The sequence below is a fragment of the Peromyscus californicus genome, unplaced genomic scaffold (assembly GCF_007827085.1).
Source record: "Peromyscus californicus insignis strain IS unplaced genomic scaffold, ASM782708v3 Scaffold_8__1_contigs__length_139910024, whole genome shotgun sequence".
In the NCBI taxonomy this organism is placed as follows: domain Eukaryota; kingdom Metazoa; phylum Chordata; class Mammalia; order Rodentia; family Cricetidae; genus Peromyscus; species Peromyscus californicus.
The window spans coordinates 87,350,884-87,368,341 of record NW_026294606.1 but is presented as its reverse complement, the minus strand read 5'-3'; the positions used below and the strand labels follow the sequence as shown (position 1 = coordinate 87,368,341).

At 51.2% G+C, this 17,458-nt stretch overlaps 2 protein-coding genes across 3 annotated transcripts; one reads left to right on the top strand and one right to left on the bottom strand.

The window, feature by feature from the left end:
- The first annotated feature begins 1,516 nt into the window (after positions 1-1,516).
- Cdk10 (cyclin dependent kinase 10) lies at positions 1,517-11,534 on the top strand. Of its 2 annotated transcripts, none has more exons than XM_052729775.1 (13): positions 1,517-2,359; positions 4,414-4,486; positions 5,163-5,234; positions 5,649-5,751; positions 5,888-5,969; positions 7,563-7,630; positions 8,204-8,256; positions 8,461-8,530; positions 9,315-9,374; positions 9,651-9,774; positions 9,849-9,988; positions 10,540-10,592; positions 10,840-11,534. In XM_052729775.1, the coding sequence occupies exons 1-13, from the start codon at positions 2,273-2,275 to the stop codon at positions 10,935-10,937; spliced, it is 1,083 nt and encodes a 360-aa protein (XP_052585735.1). In that variant the 5' UTR covers positions 1,517-2,272; the 3' UTR covers positions 10,938-11,534. The 2 variants fall into 2 exon arrangements, with proteins under 2 accessions (XP_052585735.1, XP_052585736.1); XM_052729776.1 differs by having other exon boundaries at positions 2,200-2,321.
- Positions 11,535-15,926, bottom strand: Spata2l (spermatogenesis associated 2 like). Its single transcript, XM_052729774.1, has 3 exons — positions 15,799-15,926; positions 15,133-15,436; positions 11,535-13,518 (listed from the first exon to the last, which is right to left on the bottom strand). Exons 2-3 carry the CDS (start codon positions 15,433-15,435, stop codon positions 12,541-12,543), a joined length of 1,281 nt encoding a protein of 426 aa, XP_052585734.1. The 5' UTR covers position 15,436; positions 15,799-15,926; the 3' UTR covers positions 11,535-12,540.
- Positions 15,927-17,458: the final 1,532 nt, after the last annotated feature.

Here is a 17,458-nt window from a genome sequence, read left to right as displayed (position 1 = left end):
TCAGGTCTAGACATTTGCACTTTGACAATAGCCTAGGAATACTGTCTTGTTTTTCTGGCCTGTGGATGAAGGGTCTATGGAGAAGGCCACTAGGAGTGCCAATATGCTGCCATAAGACATCTTTGCAGCTGACTCCACCCTCACTAGCAAACTTCAGATCAGATTGGATGTTGAAAGAATACCCTTCCCAGCCTCGTTCCTCACATGTGGTCTAGTAGCAGTCTATTTTTTTCATTAATTGCCATATTGGTTGGCCTCTGTGGGCTAACAAAACCAGAGACACTGATATCCCCACCGGGATCACAAACACAACCTTCTTGCTGTACTAGGGTGAGGGGATCTGTTGCCTATGACACATGTCAACAGTTGCTTTTTTCTTTTTAAGCTTTATTTCATGTGCATTGGTATGAAGGTGTCAGATCCCCTGGAACTGGAATTACAGGCAGTTGTGAGCTGCCATGTGGGTGCTGGGAATTGAACCTGTATCCTCTGGAAGAGCAGAAAGTGCTCTTAACTGCTGAGCCATCTGTCCAACCCCAGTTTCTAATATATACAGGAGGCCAGCTAGTATATAAAGTATGTATTATACTATCTAGTACATCCTTGCAGGCCTGATGATATATATGTTCATATACAGAACCTAAATGACTTTGAAAAATGATTTGTGTATGTGATGCTGAGTAGTGAGCCTAGGAATTCACACAATGCTAGGCAGATAGATACTGTATCACTGAGTTGTATTTTCAGATTATTTTTTGAGACAGGGATAGGGTCTCACATCCAATCCAGTCTGGCCTAGAACTCACTCTGTAGCCCAGGTCAGCCTTGAACACACAGCAATCCTCTCTTGACTACTGGGATTACAGGTGTGTGACAACATACCCACAGAAAAACAATTTTCCAAGAGAAAAAAAATATGTAAAAGGGCAAATAATCTGGCAGAAATCTTACTTTAAAAAAATTACATTAGGGGCTGGAGAGATGGCTCAGCAGTTAAGAGCACTGACTGCTCTTCCAGAGGACCTGGGTTCAAGTCTCAGCACCCACATGGCACCTCACAACTGTCTGTAACTCAAGATCTGACATCCTCACACAGTCATACATGCAGCAAAACACCAATACAAATAAAAAATAAGTAAATAAATTATATTTTAAAAAATTATGTTAGAGCTGGGCGGTGGTGGCGCACGCCTTTAATCCCAGCACTCAGGAGGCAGAGCCAGGCAGATCTCTGTGAGTTCGAGGCCAGCCTGGGCTACAGAGTGAGTTCCAGGAGAAACCCTGTCTCGAAAAACAAAAAACAAAACAAAACAAAAATTATGTTAAAGACTTGCTACTGAAAGTCTTCTTTTGTTTTGAGATAGCCAGGCTATGCATCCTGTTCTGGCTTGGAACTCAGAATCTTCTGGCCTCAGCCTACAGAGTGGTCAGATTATAGGATTACAGGCATATGCTACCATGTCCAAACACCAACTATAGCATTGACATAAGTATAGTGCCCACATGGGCCTGGGCTCTGGGCACTTAGAAGCCCGAACATTCACTTTCCTAATATATATAAACCTTCCACCAAGGATTAGAGACCAATGGTGTTCTGAGTTCCATCACACAGTTCAAGAGCTGAGTCAGCCTCACAGAACCTCCTGGGCTAGAGTTGGCCTCCAGTGGCCAGCGCATTAATTCCTTCCCAGCGGTCTCCCAAACCAGGAAGACAAATGTGGACTAGAAAGGAAGAACAGGAAAGCATCTCTTATTTCCTTGTGTACTATGTACACCCTTTCTGTACAAGGCTTCTCTCTTGTCCTTGACTAGTGATGGGAAAAGGTTGGCCTCAGGAATGACTGGGTTCCCACAGAACCAGTTTTCGGAGAATGTACCCAACCACTATCAAAAAGCACTGTTCTTTTGCAGTAGTCTCCTTGAAGAGCAGAAAGCATTGCTGATGTGCTGGAACTGGTCTCACTTAAATGGGAGAAAGAAAGGGAAGCATTTTCTTCTAGCTGATCAGAAACCAGAGTCCTCTGCAGGTTTAGCCAGGGATGGTACTTAAAGCAACTTTGTGGGGTTGTGTCTGCACCTAACGCTGAAAAGGGACCGAAACCTCCGCGAATGAGCAAATCCGGAGTGGCGACCCTCCAGAGAATGCTTAGGTGATGTTCCCAGTGTTGGCAAAGTCCAGAACAAACCGGAAGTACGTTGTGCGCCTGCGCTAAAGGGGCGGTTTACGCCTGCGCGCTGGAAGTGGGTGGCGGGGGCGGGCACCGGCTTCGGCATGGCGGAGGTGGACCTAGAGTCAGATCAGATTCGACTGAAGTGTATCCGTAAGGAAGGTTTCTTCACTGTGCCTCCAGAACACAGGGTGCGACGGGGGGTGCCACGTGGGCGGCGCTGTGGCTGGGCCAGACGCAAGCGCTCTGGGGGCTCTCATTGTCGCGTTAAAGTTCCGGCATCAGAGGGATGTCAGTCCCAGAGTTTGCCGCGGCGTGTACAGAAATCCGCAGCCAAGCGGCTGTGGGCGCGGGGCACTCGGGGCACGCGGGTGGGATCCGACCGAGTGCGAACTCGGGTGAGGCGGCGGGGTGGGGCGTGGAGTTTTTGCGGGTGAGAAGAATGGGACGTTCCCGGTGGCATCTACAGCTGGAAGTTCTCACCTTGCTGACCGATCTGCTTTACCCCACATTCTTGTATTGTCCCTTTTGTGTGATGGGGAAGGTGAACCTTAGGGGCGCTAATTTGTGCTCAAGTAGACAGTTGGTGGAAAGGGGGTTGCAGCAGCCCACATATGCTTATGTTATAAGACACACTTCTTGTTTATGGTTTGCAAGGCCAAGGCACGTTAACCTCCGTTTACTAACTGGGAGCTTCAGAGCACTGCTGGATGCTGAGGTAGCAAAATCCGCTCTTAAAGGGGGAGCATATGCACAATAGTGTACAATAGTTGGCTCCTCAAGACAAAATGTCAAGTATGCGTGCTGGCCTGTACTTGTAACCCCAGTATTCAGGAGGCTGAGGCAGGATGATCACCCCAAGTTGGAGGGCAGCCTGGGCTACAGTTGAGACCTCAAAAACAAGCAAAGATAAAAAAAAAAAAATGGAGATTTTGGAGAAAAGAAGTATAGTTTGTAAGAGATATGTAGAAGAGTTGACATTTGTTTTGGACCAGGAAATGTAGCCAGGATTTGAACAGATCTGACAAGGAATGGCTTGCCAAACTCAGGTGGCAGCACAGAGTCATGGTGAAGGGAAGTGCAGAGTAAACAAGAAGTCTAAGGGGAGAGGAGTGTGAGAAGCTAGATTAAAGAGTGGATCGTGGGGGCTCAGAGGTTAAGAGCACTGGCTCTTCTTCCAGAGGTTCTGAGTTCAATTCCCAACAACCACATGGTGGCTCAGAACCATCTATAATTAAATTTGATGCCCTCTCCTGGTGTGCAGGCATATACTGTATACATAGTTTATATATACATAGTATATATACTGTATACATAGTAAATAAATAGATCTTTTTAAAAAAGTGGATCATTAAAAGCATCAGGTATCAGAAATTAACAAAACCCAGGGAAGCCAAGCTGGGCGGTGGTGGTGCATGCCTTTAATCCCAGCACTTGGGAGGCTGAAGCAGGCAGATCTCTGTGAGTTTGAGGCCAGCCTGGTCAACAGAGGGAGTTCCAGGACAGCCAGGACTACACAGAGAAACCCTGTCTCAAAAAAACCGAGAGAGAGAGAGAGAGAGAGAGAGAGAGAGAGAGAGAGAGAGAGAGAGAGAGAAGCAAAGCCAGCTGGGAACTGGCATAATAGAATCCTAACATTGCTGAGGTCCCTCTATATCCAAGAAGTGCTTATTTAATCCACCTACAAAGGCACTGCACTGAAGATGTATTAGGTTACAGAATCCCCAGTAAGACCCCCAGAATACTGTGGCTCAAGCAAGCTATTTCTCTGACCCCTAAAATTCTAGAGGCTACTAGTTCTGTTCTGTTGCTCCACCTGACCCTCATCTTCATCCCAGCCTGCAAAAGGAAGTGGACTCACTAGCTTTCATTGATCTGGAAGTCCCTTCTCAGATCTCATAAATGATATCCCCGATAGGTTTCCTCACAAGTAAGAAGTTGTGACTGCATGTTGGAGACAGGATCCTTCTCCACAGAGGTGTTTGTATACATGGCCATTTGTTACTAGACACCAGACATCTGGAATACTGAATTGGAGGGAGTAATTAGGTCTCTTTCAATACTTCAAAGTGGTTCCAGTGTCTTTCTTCCCCTCTGCTCATCAGGAAATTCCAAGTACGTGGTTGCTTTTCTGTTTGGTGAGCAAGATGTAAGCAAGCTTCTCAGTGCCAGATGTGGGTAAGATCCATCATCACTTGTGCTGTTAGCTTCCATATCCCCACACTGGCTACTCTTTGTCTTTCAGCTTGGAAGATGCCGGAGCGTTAAGGAGTTTGAGAAGCTGAACCGAATCGGCGAGGGCACCTATGGCATCGTGTGTGAGTGGTCAAGGCAGGAGTCTTGTAGCTACAGCTGTGTGGTAATGGAAGGCTCATACTCTGTACTCCAGGCTAACGCTTGCTCCCAAACTTTAATTCCTGGTGTGATTTCCACAAAATTTACACCATGACTGGATAAGCGTAAGCATCAGGTTGCTGATGTCAGCAATCCAAATACGTAACTGTGGAGTGGAGATAACTGATCAATAAAATGTACCACTTCTAAAGGCCCCTTGCAGCTCCGTGGGTGTTGTGAGTCATTTTGCCAAGTATTTGGAAGTTTCATACGTAAACAAAATGTTTTATAAGCCTTTATCCTATAAAATAAGTCCGTGTCCCCCCTCCCCAAGATAGAGTACTTTTCTTGCTATTAGAGTGTAGCACAAGTGTACACAAAGCAGTGGGCGCGTGTGAAGGGGATGCTCAAGGAGAGCTCCTTACCACAGGAGCTGCTGCTGGCCAGGTGTCAGCTCAGCGCGGAACTGGAAGCTCCCAGCCCAGCTCCAGTGAGGATCCCCAAGCTCAAATCTCGAAAATGAAGGAAGGACTGAGTGCTGCTGGGTATTAGGTTGTCAGAGAGGGAAAACCCAAGAAACTCATAAAAGAGGCTCTGTGTGGCAAGATGGGGCTGTGACAGTCTGAAGTGGACTCCGTTACATCTGTGCTTCTATTTCAGATCGGGCCCGGGATACCCAGACAGATGAAATTGTTGCCCTGAAGAAGGTACGGATGGACAAAGAAAAAGACGGTGAGCTGGGAACAGGGTGCAGGACCACCCTGCCTGGAGCATCAAAGCAGGAGGGTAGAAAAGCACAAGTTACCTCAGTTTCTCAGGACTGCTCCTGAGGGTGTGTGTGTGTGTGTGTGGCGGTTAAGGAGCTGACCCAGCCTGTCACTGCAGCCAGAGCTTGAGCTCCCTGGGCCCTGCCAGACTTTCCCTACCTTGGCTAACTGTGAAACTGTACATTCTCTCCAAACCCTTTGCCCCATCCTCTGGCGAGTTCACCGTCACTCTCCACACACACCAGTACCCCACCCACTCGCTTGGCATCCCTAATGAGTGCTGAAGTAAGAGTGGTGTTGGTCTCACTGATTTCCCCGATGAGGGGACAGTGTTTATGGGGTGTAGTGGAGTAGAGTTCATTGACCCCTTTGGTTACAGGCATTCCCATCAGCAGCCTGCGTGAGATCACATTGCTCTTGCGTCTCCGCCATCCAAACATTGTGGAGCTGAAGGAGGTGGTTGTGGGCAACCACTTGGAGAGGTGTGTGGTTTCCTGAGGCTATCCTACTCAAAAGGGCCCCTCTCCCGGGGCTAACCTTTCTACGGCAGGCACAGACCTCTTTACCTACTAGGGAGAAAATAGAAGGTGGCCTGTGTTTTCTCTTTTTTCCTTCTAGCATCTTCCTGGTGATGGGTTACTGTGAACAAGATCTGGCCAGCCTATTGGAAAATATGCCAACACCCTTCTCTGAGGCCCAGGTGGGTCAGGGAGGTGCTGCACCTGGTTGGTGGGCAGCTGTATTGAACGTGATGGCTGCAAATGGATGGTGTTACCCACAGCCTTTTTCTAGGGCCTTAATGAGTTGAATTATTCCCTGTGGGGTACTGTGGGAGCTTGGGGACCCTGACCTGGGAGTTGGGAGTTGGCCCCAGGTCTTCTCAGTCCATGTATCAGGCTACTGGAAAGAAAGGGGGACTGGAGAAGTGGCTCAGAGGGTAAAGTGCATGTGTGCATACAAGTATGAGTGTCAAAGACTATTGGGGTCCAGCCCCTAATAGCCTTTTCCCAGGGTCCATGGAAGAATCTAACAAGCAGCTAAGGCATCTAATCTTAAGGATATCAAATGAATCTACGTACACGAAGCTCTTTAGTCCATTCACTTTATTCTTCTGAGTCAGTTCTCTCCTCACAGCTTCTTTTCTGCTCTCATACTTAGCTCCTCCTTGCCTGATTCTCTCTACATTTTTCTGCTGTTCCCTCTTAGCTCTATCTTACTTCTCCCATCTCAGTCCCCCAGTCTCTGAGGTTTCCAGTTATAGACCCATACAATCAGCAAGTCTCTGGCCAAAGCAAGGTCACAAGGCTAGAATTTTTTCAGGGTCATAAAGGCAGATAAGAGTTTTTCATCAGGCAGTGACTGTCAGGGTTTCTATTACAACCCAAAAGGGGAATGATTGATACAGGAGGGTTTAAGCTTAATTTGCACAAGAAACAAAGCTTTGTACTTAACATCCACCTGGCTTTGGTGGTTGTCTCAGTAAGATATTTACCTTATTTCATGAGACTAGCAGGTCGTCTGGATGCTTATCTACCTGTAGTCTGTCCTTGGATGTTTGAGAGTATCTCAGATAAAATCCTTTTGTCCAGAGATGACTCTGGCCAGATATTTGTTAATAGAGATAATTACAGAAAGGCACACAGTTGGAGGATGTTATCCAAATACCCCAACAGTATAGGGGAAATTGGGCCCAATGAATGATCAACCACATTGTTAGAAGTTCTTAGAAAGGAATCAAATGGGAAAGCTACAATAGCACACAAGAGATTCACTGCTGGAAACAGCTAATATCACCAATGCTCCTTGAGTTTTGGCTTTATCCTTTATCCTCTAGAAGAGTTCTTAACTCTTCCAGGTAATAGCTTTTACCATTGCCAGCTGAATTCCTACTTCATATTTCTGTGGCTCACAGCACGTAATGACCAGAGTTCGGCTCCCTAACACCCATATAAATGTTAGGTGAGTATGGTAGCTTGACTCTAGTCACTGTATAAGGGAGGTAGTAGAGACAGGATTTCTAGGCAATATATATAAGGTAGAAAGCAATTGATGAAGACACTTGATGTCAGCCTCTTGTCTTCACACACATACACACACACCCACACATATATTGTGCACCCACATATATACAAAGATGTGTACCACATGCTCATATATACAATAAATAAATAAGTCCATTGCGGTACTGTCTTAGCTATGCAGGACATAGCAACAGCCACGCTCCTGCGGCTGCTGGTGACTTCCGGGCAGTGTGTCAAAGCTCTCCAGCCTATGCTTCTGAACCTCCTCCTAGGTTAAATGCATCATGCTACAGGTGCTTCGTGGCCTTCAGTACCTGCACAGGAACTTCATCATCCACAGGTGGGCAGGGACAACCAGGAGGAAGATGTGTTGGGGGTGTCTGAGGCGTGGGAGGGAGAGGGCCAGGAATAGTTTTGGCTTCCCACAGTGCCTCATTCTGAATATCTTCAGGAGAGGAGCAAACACCCAATAGAAATTCTCTTGACTGCTCCCAGGCAAGGATCTTGGATCAAACAAGCCTGAGCAGCCCTCATATTTCTGGGAAATAGAAGGTGGGTGGGTAGATGAGAGAACAGCAGCCAGAAGCCGTCAGTAGAGAGAGCGCGCGCCTACCTACAGTGAGTCTTAGCCAGGAGCTGGCTGTCAGTAGAGAGGACTGTGAGCCCATTTGTTTGGCCGCTGTGCTGGGGCTGCTGGAACAACACATGGAGAAGAAGAAGCAGGGTTGGAGACCTGGCCTCTACTTCTTGCTCAGTTACTGAGATTGCTGGCTTCCCAGCAGCCAGTTCCATACTACTACCTGCCCTCTTGATTTTAGAAGACCTCAGTTAAATGCCAGGAAAGTGTTGGGCTGTGATGACAGCCTGGTTGCCCTTTGGAACTTAGAAAACCAATGCTTTCTTTCTGACCCAGGGATCTGAAGGTGTCCAACCTGCTCATGACAGATAAGGGCTGTGTAAAGACAGGTGGGTGCTGGGTGCTGACCCACATATGTGGGGGTGGGTTGCTTTGAGCATGCCCTTAGGGGTAGGGGATGTCAGTGTAGCCTCGAAAGCCAGAGATGGCATGTCTGTCTTCCAGGCCTCAGGCCATATTAGTCCAGCTCTTTCCAGCTAGCAGCTTGTCTGTTCTCATTGAGGATATTTTCTCTCCACTCTCTCCTTCTACAGCGGATTTTGGCCTGGCTCGGGCCTATGGTGTTCCAGTAAAGCCAATGACTCCCAAGGTTGTTACCCTCTGGTGAGTTCCTTAGAATTGTGGTGGCCCATAGGAATGGGTAGCCTTTCACAGGACCTTTGCATTTGAGACAGATGCTGCAAAAAGGCCTGACACACGGTTAATCCCAGCACTGGGGAGGCAGAGGCAGGCAGATCTCTGAGTTCGAGGTCAGCCTGGTCTACAGAGTGAGTTCCAGGACAGCCAGGGCTACAAAGAGAAACCCTGTCTTCAAAAACAAAAACAACAAAAAACCCAAAGAAAGAAATGCTGTCCTGCACTGGAATAGGTATGAACAGCCTCGCTGTCTCAGGAAGGGAAGGGTAGCTTTCTGTGTTGTTTTTAGGGCAGAATGAGGCTGTGGCAAAGGGCAGGACATTGATATCCCTCACATTCTCATCTGGATCCTTATATGGCCTTAGCTGCATGTCTTTTTTTGTTTTTTTGTTTTTGTTTTCGAGACAGAGTTTCTTTGTGTAACAGTCTTGACTATCCTGGAACTCCCTTTGTAGACCAGAGTGGCCTCGAACTCACAGAGATCCACCTGCCTCTGCCTCCCAAGCACTGGGATTAAAGGTGTGCACCACTGCTGCTCGGCCAGCTGCATGTCTTTCAACCTCCACCTGACAGCAAGCTAGTGATTCCCTTGGTTCCTGTAATTTAGACATGGGGGCTCTCTCAGGCTTAGGGTAGAGAGTACCCCAGGCTATGAGTAGTGACCCTGTTTCTCAGGCCACTGGGGATCCTGAGGGAGCTCAGGCTGAAGAAGAGGAGCTGACCAGAGGTAAATTGGGGCCTTTGTCTACAGGTACCGAGCCCCAGAGCTGCTGCTTGGAACTACTACCCAGACTACCAGCATTGACATGTGGTAGGAGTGGTTTCTGCTCCTGGGGCCTCAAGTGACCTGGCCCTGGAGGTCAGCCCTGGGACAGGGGGAGCAGGATTGGTGCTGTGGTGGTGAGCCTACCTTGGAACCTAAGGGGAAGCATGAGAACAGAGCTAGAATACTCACTGGCCTCTGGCACTGAGGTCCGCTCTCCCAAGGCAGCATCTGCAGACCTGGTGGGGGAGCCTCATGGCCACCTGCCTACTTCTTCATGAGTGCGTTGACGTGGGGCTAAGCAGAGATTGGCTGCTTCTGCAGGGCTGTTGGCTGCATCCTGGCAGAGCTGCTGGCCCACAAACCCCTTCTCCCTGGCACTTCCGAGATCCACCAGATCGACCTGATTGTACAGCTGCTGGGGACACCGAGTGAGAATATCTGGCCGGTGGGTATTATGGACCACCCTCAATCCCCGTCTGTGCCTGGTGGCCCTGTAGCTCTAGCCCCTGTCTCCTACAGGGGTTTTCCAAGCTGCCGCTGGCTGGCCAGTACAGCTTGAGGAAGCAGCCCTACAACAATCTCAAGCACAAGTTCCCGTGGCTCTCAGAGGCCGGACTTCGTCTGCTCAATTTCCTCTTCATGTATGACCCTAAGAAAAGGTACAGACCCTTCCTACAGGCAGCTCCATGGCCCATTCCCCTCAGGAGGAGAGGGCCCTGACTTCAGGGTGGAAGGACAACCTTAAACCCAGATCCTTCATTTACTTTTTGTGGTGTGGAGTATGGGAAACTCTGGCCTTGTACATGCTAGGCAATCACTCCAGCACGGAGCCATCTCAATTCAACAAACCTTTTTTTTTGGTTTTTCGAGACAAGGTTTCTCTGTGTAGCTTTGGAGCCTTTCCTAGAACTCACTCTGTAGCCCAGGCTGGCCTCAAACTCACAAAGATCCGCCTGCCTCTGCCTCCCGAGTGCTGGGATTAAAGGCGTGTGCCGCTGCCACCACCACCCGGCCAAACCTTTTATAGATGGTTTCTCACAACACAGACTGCAGATGCCTTCCCATAAGTGCCAGGTGTCCATTCTGAGCTGCCTGTCAGTTCCTAGGCCTCCAGCCCCCATTTGTTGGAGGTTGAATTGGGCTGTTGAGCCTGGCTGTGCTTTGAGTGAAATAGGCCTCTTTGAAGCCAAAGGTCACTGTCATTCTCTAGGGCAACTGCGGGGGACTGTCTGGAGAGCTCCTACTTCAAAGAGAAGCCCCTACGTGAGTTCTGCAGATCTCCTTGGGTTCTCCTCTTTGGGGGCTTGACAGAAAGCCCTGTTTGTCCATATTGGGTGGGTTCCCAATGCAGGTTTGTATGGGTGGAATGTGGGCAGACTCCACAGAGGAGAAGAAAGGGAGCAGATGAGGGTCAGGGCTAGCTGAAGTGAGGAGTCCCATCTAGACCTGGAGCATGCCCCACCAGGAACCCCTTCTCTGAGCCATCACTGAAGCTCTCCTTCTCCTGCAGCCTGCGAACCGGAACTCATGCCCACCTTCCCCCACCACCGCAATAAGCGTGCTGCCCCAGCTGCCACTGAGGGGCAGAGCAAACGATGCAAGCCCTAATGGTGGGTCCAGCCCATCCCTACACATCCTCATGGAGCAGTCGGCAGACTGGGAGGGCCCTCCAGGCCAAGATGCCTTTGGCTCCTCCAGCTAACATCTTCAGATGACTCCTCCCTGCTACCTTCTGTGCCCAGATGCAAGTCGATTATGGACAGGGGTGTTGCCGAGTGGGGACACACAGCTTAGACTGGACTGTTGTAGCGCCATCTGGTGGGCGGCTACTCCTGGCAGCCTTGTCTGTCAGTGAAGCTGTGCTTCTGGTGAGGCAGGGCTAGTGCTGAGAGGCCTAAAGGTCCACATCAGTGGAGTGCTGGAACTGGAGCTAGGCATTAGCCTGGAGTGAGCAGGCCCAGGAGACCGTGCTGTTCCTGCTTGGTCACTAGGAGCTGCCCGGGACAGACAGGCTATAGTGACCCTGGGCAGGGATGGTGGGCTTCAGGTGGGAGGGAGGCAGTAAGTGTTGGTTGGGGCCATGATAGGATGCTTTTAAGACTGTCAGAATGAGAGCCCTTGGTGGATGTGGCTGGCACTGATACCCAGGGAAAGAATTGGTGGGCCCCTTTTCCAGGGGTGGAAAGATAAAAAGCCTTTCCAATAGACAGTTTCACAATCCTTTAATGTTCTCTGGGGTTTTGATCCATGCAACATGGACAGTGTCTTCTGAAGGGCTGGGAGTGAGGATAGGAACAGGCATGGCCGAGGGGGTGCCTGGAGAGGAAGTGTTGCAGGTCAGCAATGGCTGTACCTGGGCCTCCATGTGGTTGATGAGAACCCAGGCCTTCATTATCACTAGCCTGTGGATTACTGGTTTAGGGACCCCAGTGAGGGGCCTTGGGCTACCCCAAGGGAAAAGAGGGTGTAACTTCGATCTTCCTGGTTATCTGTGTGCCTTCAAGGAGTTACATGGGGCAGTGAGCTGCTTTTTGGCAGTAGCCCAAGGGGTGGCCTGTATATGCTCACCCCCTCTTTGGCTGGTAGGCAGCTGGTTGTTGAGAACCATTTCTTCTGGATTTGGGGGATGACAGCTCCTCTCACTGCCTGTTTTTGGCAGGGTTCCTTACAAACAGCGGGGGTTAGCAAGGTGCTCCACAGTTAAGTGAGCTGGGCCCTGTCAGACCCTCTCACTTGGTCCAAATTTAACCCAGGTGTCTGCAGGCCGTTGAGCAAGCCCCTGGGTGAAGATTTCTCAGCACACGGAGAGAGGGACATATCCTGAACCATAGACTGCAGGGAGCGGGTAGGGAGGTTCAGATAGTTCACAGAGTGGGGTCCTTCCTGGAGTGAGTTTGGGTACTGTAACATGGACAACCTGGACTTCTTTACCCAACACATCTGGGCATAAAGATAGGGACATGAGGGAAGGATCTTGTTAATTCATCACAGGGCCTGCTCTAGACAGGACTGAGACATGGGCATGTCAGTGAGGAGGGCCAGAGGCCCCAGGCAAGAGCACTCCATGAAGGCTCTACCCTCTTCCAACTGTAGGTACTGGACTCCCCCGGGGAATAGGAGGGCCAGGGCAGCCAGTGGCCTAGGCCCTTTCCCAAAAGAAGCACCATGGAAACCATCTCCCCAGACTCTTGTCTTGGGGGTCCAGCTGGGCCTAGGGATGGGCTCCAGGACTGTCATAGATTAGGGTATCCACCTGTGCTCGTTGCAGCCACAGGCGTCTCTGGTTGTCACCAAGAAGTATGCGCAATGAATGACTTGGGCGGCAGGCTGATAGGGCAGTGCAGTGGGTAGCGTGTAACTGGTGGCAGGTGTCACAGCAGAGGGTGGGCAGGTTACCAGGGCTCAAGCAGCTGTGTGCCTGGTAGCCCAGAGGCTCAACAACAGGCCCATAGCCTGAGGCTGGTGTTCCTTCTGCCTGCCTGTGACGGGGGCTGGCCTGCCCAGAGCTTCCAGGGGCTTCAGGGGTAGCTAAGTCCCCTGACCGACTCAGCTCACGGCGCAGAGAGAGGAAGGAGAAAGCAGAGGGTTCTGGCTCCAGCTCCTCTTCCAGAGCCCCATATGGTGGGCTGCTGGCCCGATGTAGGTCATCAGCTGGGGGTTCCCAGGGCTGGCCCCCAGAGCCCCAGAGTTTGGCACTCTGCTCCCAGAGTGGTGGCCTATATGCCAGTTCCACAGGGGGTGAGTCCAGCCCTGGAGAGGGCTCACCATACAGACTGGCCTCTGAGCTCTCATCCTCCTGCAGGTCCTGATACAGGTCCACGGGGGCCCCATAAGCAGCAGATGTGCCCCGGGGGGGCAGGGGTGGTGGCTCCTCATCCTGGGCCAGTCTCTGCTGCAGCCAGGCCACACAGGAGGCAACATCCCCACTAGCCCGTCGTGCTCGGAGCAGCTCCTCAGCTGGTAGCACACTTGTGCCCAGCTGGGTCAGCACCTCGCTTAGGATCTCACACTCCAGCCGAAGAGCAAAGCAGCCTAGGGCCACCTGAACCAGTTGGCAGGCAGGGGGTGGGGTGGTCACCATTAGGCGGTGGTTGTCCCTGCGCACGTAGCCCATCTTCTGGAAGCTTCGAGTCAGGAGCTCCTCAGAGAGTACGCCCTTCAGCACATGCACATAGCCCCCTGAGAAGGTCTGCAAGGAAGGGTCCTGGTCAGGAATGCTCTTCCGTGGAGGTTCCTGGGTGCAGCCTATGTGGACTCAGTATTGCCATGACCTTGGTCCACTTCTGAAGTTTGTGTTCACCCCAGAGATTGTTTTCATCTGTCTGGAGTGAGCCTGGGTCTTTTTCCCCCTAGGGGAGAACCTAAAGCCTTGTCTATGCTAAGCAAGCATTGTACCACTGAGCCATATCCCCTAGCCCTTTAGGTTCCCACCCCCCACCCCAAGATGGGGTTTCTCTGTGTAGCCCTGACTATCCTGGAACTTGTTCTGTAGACCAGACTGGGCTGGAACTTGGAGGTCCACCTGCCTCTGCCTCCCAGGTGCTAGGATTAACGGCCTGTGCCATCACTGCCAGGCTCTTTAGGTCTTTTATTTTGAAACAGCTTGACCCTAAACTCACCGTTCTGCCTCAGCCGACAGGAATATTCCACTGCACCCGGTTGCCGGGTAGCCTCTTAAAGTCTATCTGCTCTTTGTTTCTGTCACCTCCTCCCCCGTGAATCCTGGCGATCTCTATCAAACCAGGTGTTTTGGTTTCACTGCCCCTTGCTGTGGAGTATTCCAGAGTCTAATGTGCAGCTGCGTGAGAGGACTACACTAACAGATGGGAATGTGCTTTCTAGATCAAAGCTACATGTGGAGTCAAAGCATCGGGGTAATTTTGAGTCTTTCCCATATGGGAAAGAAAGTCTACAGCTCTAGGCATCCTCGGGGCACTTCCCCGCATAGAACCTTTAGGAAGAGGTCATGGACAATAGACACTGGCCACAGCACCCTTCTTAGGGCTTTGTACCTTGACTGATCTCATGGCCTCTTAGGAGGAAAGGGCGTAAAGGGAGTAGGTAACTTATCTAAAACCCACAACTAGGAGACTACCCGCACAAGCTCCATCCCAACACTATCCCAGAGCTAGCCTATTTCAAGACCAAGCCTGTCTGCCTTTGTCCTTTGGGGCTGGTGGGCGGGCCTCTAGCCTGAAAGGATGAATGAAAGTTCCAGGATCTCAGGTGTCCCCATGGAGCAGCCGGCTAGTGGGTTGGGGAGAGAAAGGGGTGTGGAGGGGGAGACGCTGCCATGACAACCAGTGGAGGTTTACCTCGCCCACGTGCACACTGACGTCATTGCCTTCCCACTCAAAATTAGCTCAGAGCGGCCCTGCCCCCTCTTGGTGGTCCGTCAGCTGACCGAAGGACCAGGCCAGCCCTGGACCTAGCCGCCCAACCTAGACCCAGGCAGGAACAAGGTCTGTGCTCCAGTCCCCGGCCTGCTGTTTCCTTCCTAGTCTTACTGGTCTCCTTTTACAGATGGGATCAGTCCACATCCTGGGGGAGTTAGGATGACCATAGGACATCAAGTACCTCCCTCACCCTCCCACCCACGTCTATCCTAGGATTCCCATAGCAACTAGGGCAGTGAGACTACTTTGAGGACAGCAATGTAAGTTTTAGGTGAATGACTCCCTGGTAGGCATGCAGCCCAACACGCCCACGACCCTTAAAACACGGAACTCTTCCCCACAAGAGGACCGGCAGCCCCCAACAGCCTGGACATGGAAGGGAGTGGAGGAACATCACCAAACCATACCTTGATGGTGGTGAACTCCTTTCTCCAGGGCAGCAGGTACAGGTGCACAGCGGCCAGCTCCAGGAGTTCGAAGGCGCGGGCTAGATCGTGTAGGGCAGGCGCCAGGTCAGCACGGCCCCACAGGCCGTCAGTGAACAGCGCCAGCGCGTCGTCCTGTAGCGCCCCGTGCAGGTCAAAGTCCTCCACCAGAATCTGCCAGAGCACCGCGCGCAGCGAGGGGTCGCCGCAGACGCCCGCGCGGCCCCGCCGCAGCTCGCGCTCCAGGCACAGGCGATAGTCCTCTGACAGCGAGCTGCTGCCCATCCTGACCGAGCGCGGGACGAGGTGTCAAACTAGAGACCATGTCGCCTCAGCTGTGCGACTCCCGAGCCCGCACCCAGCAACCCCAGGGCCCCCTCCAACCTGGAAACAGAGACCCTGCCAGCTTAGCGAGTCTCGGGATCTAAGGTCCCCTTCAGCCAGGAGATGTGGACGCCGACAGCTGGGTGACCGGGGTATCTATAGCTTCCCCTCCCCAGGAGACCTCCAAACCCGCTTGCTGAGCGCCCTCGTATCAACAGCACCCTCCTCCAGCGGATACCCGCTCCCGCCAGCTGAGCCTCTGGCAACCAGCGCCCCTTTCCCACTGACCGACCATACTGTAGACCCCGCGGGCGGCGGTGCTACCTGCTAGTCCCCAGCGGTCCCAGAGAGCTGCGCTTGGGCCTGGGTCTAGCCTCTCGCTTCCGCAGAGAGTCAAGCCCGCCCCTTGGCCTTGGACGTGACGTCGGGGGGCGAGGCTGGAATCGGGTGCCACCCTTTCGGCTAAGTGGGAGGGTGGCGGTGTGGGCGTGGCCTGGCCCAGGCAGAGGGTGGCCCGCCTTGAGGTCCTCTGAAATTCAGTAGCCAAGTCCCCAGTCTTTCAACTAGTCTAAGGTCGTTAATCACCTAGTTCGGGGCCAGAGAGTGGGAGTGCACAGCGGGTGTGTAATACAGGTCACTGAGACATAACTAGTGAAACCTCACCGGGTTAAAGGAGCAGGCTGGACTCCGGTTCCTCCAGCCAACCCGCAGAATAGCCAAATACCGGCAAGGCGGGGCCCGACTTGGCTGGGGGATCATGGACCAAAGGAGCTCAAATATATGTATTTAAGTGCAATTTAGAACGGGTGGGGGTGGAGGATTACTCAGTGGGTAAGAGCAACTTACATGGCAGCTCACAACCGTCTGTAACTCCCAACACCCACTTCTGGCCTGTGCACCTGGCACACATTTGATGTACGTATACAAACAGGCAAAACGTTCATAAACATAAATAGCAAAACAACACAACAGGGCTGGCCTCGGAGTCTGCTGCTGCAGACTTCCTTTCCCAGTCCCTGAGAAAGTCGGTTAGGGAGTATTTGAAGTAGGATGAAGGTGTTCACCCTCTAGGACAAGGTGCTTCCTTAAGTGTGTGACCTACAGGTCTTCAAAACTACCCTGGATTGTGAATTCACCAAGACTGTAAGACTTCAGGGGAACTGTGCCCTGACTTGCTGTGGTTTCTTGTGCCTCACTCAGGACCTGAGGCACCTTCTCCCTAATCCTAAGACCTAAGCTTCATGCAAGCAATATCTTTTGTTAGATCCCTTCCTGGACAGGCTGTACCCCTCATCTCTCCAGGTCACCAAACCTAAGCCAAGTTTGATGAGATAGAACCCAGCATAGGGAAGGTGTCTGCTTTCTTGTAGAATTCCTCAGATTTGCAGGACTTAAAACAGTGGAACTAAGTAGGCAGCTCTCTTCAGGCATCCTGCTGGCTATCACTGAGCTTTTTGCTGTGTGCCCACACCAGTCCAAAGGGGACATTGGTTGACTTTTGAGGTTGCTTCAACTCATGGTGACATTGTTTAAAATTTCCTTGGCCAAAGCATAGTTTCCATGCCTGTCTTGTCTCAAGACGCTCCTGGATCCCAGTGCTGTATAATGAGGGAGCTAACATCAAAATGAAGAGGCTTGGGGCCTTCGGCTGGGTTCAGAGGTAGAGCAAGGCCCTATGTTCAGCCTCTAACATTGAAAAAAAACAAAACAAAACAAACAGAAACTGTTAAACTAATGGTGAGGCCTTGTAGTGGGCTAATGTTTTTTGTTTTGTTTTGCTTACCATTTGTAACTAAGAGGTTAGTCTGGATTAGAATGATTAGTCTGGATGAGCCTTAAACTAATAATATTGATGTTCTTATAAGAAGAGTTTTATATACAGAAAGCTCTATGAAGATGGAGCCAAAGATGGGCTATAGCTCCAAAGCCAAGGAATTCTGAAAGCCTCTAGGAGCTGGTGGAGGCAGGAAGGATCCTCCACTAG

Excerpts from the sequence above, each read along its gene's own strand:
- Cdk10 (XM_052729775.1), top strand. The coding sequence starts at position 2,273 with ATGGCGGAGGTGGACCTAGAGTCAGATCAGATTCGACTGAAGTGTATC. Across the intron at positions 9,775-9,848 it reads CGAGTGAGAATATCTGGCCG|GGGTTTTCCAAGCTGCCGCT; the intron begins GTGGGTATTATG and ends TGTCTCCTACAG. Across the intron at positions 10,593-10,839 it reads CTTCAAAGAGAAGCCCCTAC|CCTGCGAACCGGAACTCATG; the intron begins GTGAGTTCTGCA and ends CTTCTCCTGCAG.
- Spata2l (XM_052729774.1), bottom strand. The coding sequence starts at position 15,435 with ATGGGCAGCAGCTCGCTGTCAGAGGACTATCGCCTGTGCCTGGAGCGC. Across the intron at positions 13,519-15,132 it reads AGGAGTTCACCACCATCAAG|ACCTTCTCAGGGGGCTATGT; the intron begins GTATGGTTTGGT and ends CCTTCCTTGCAG.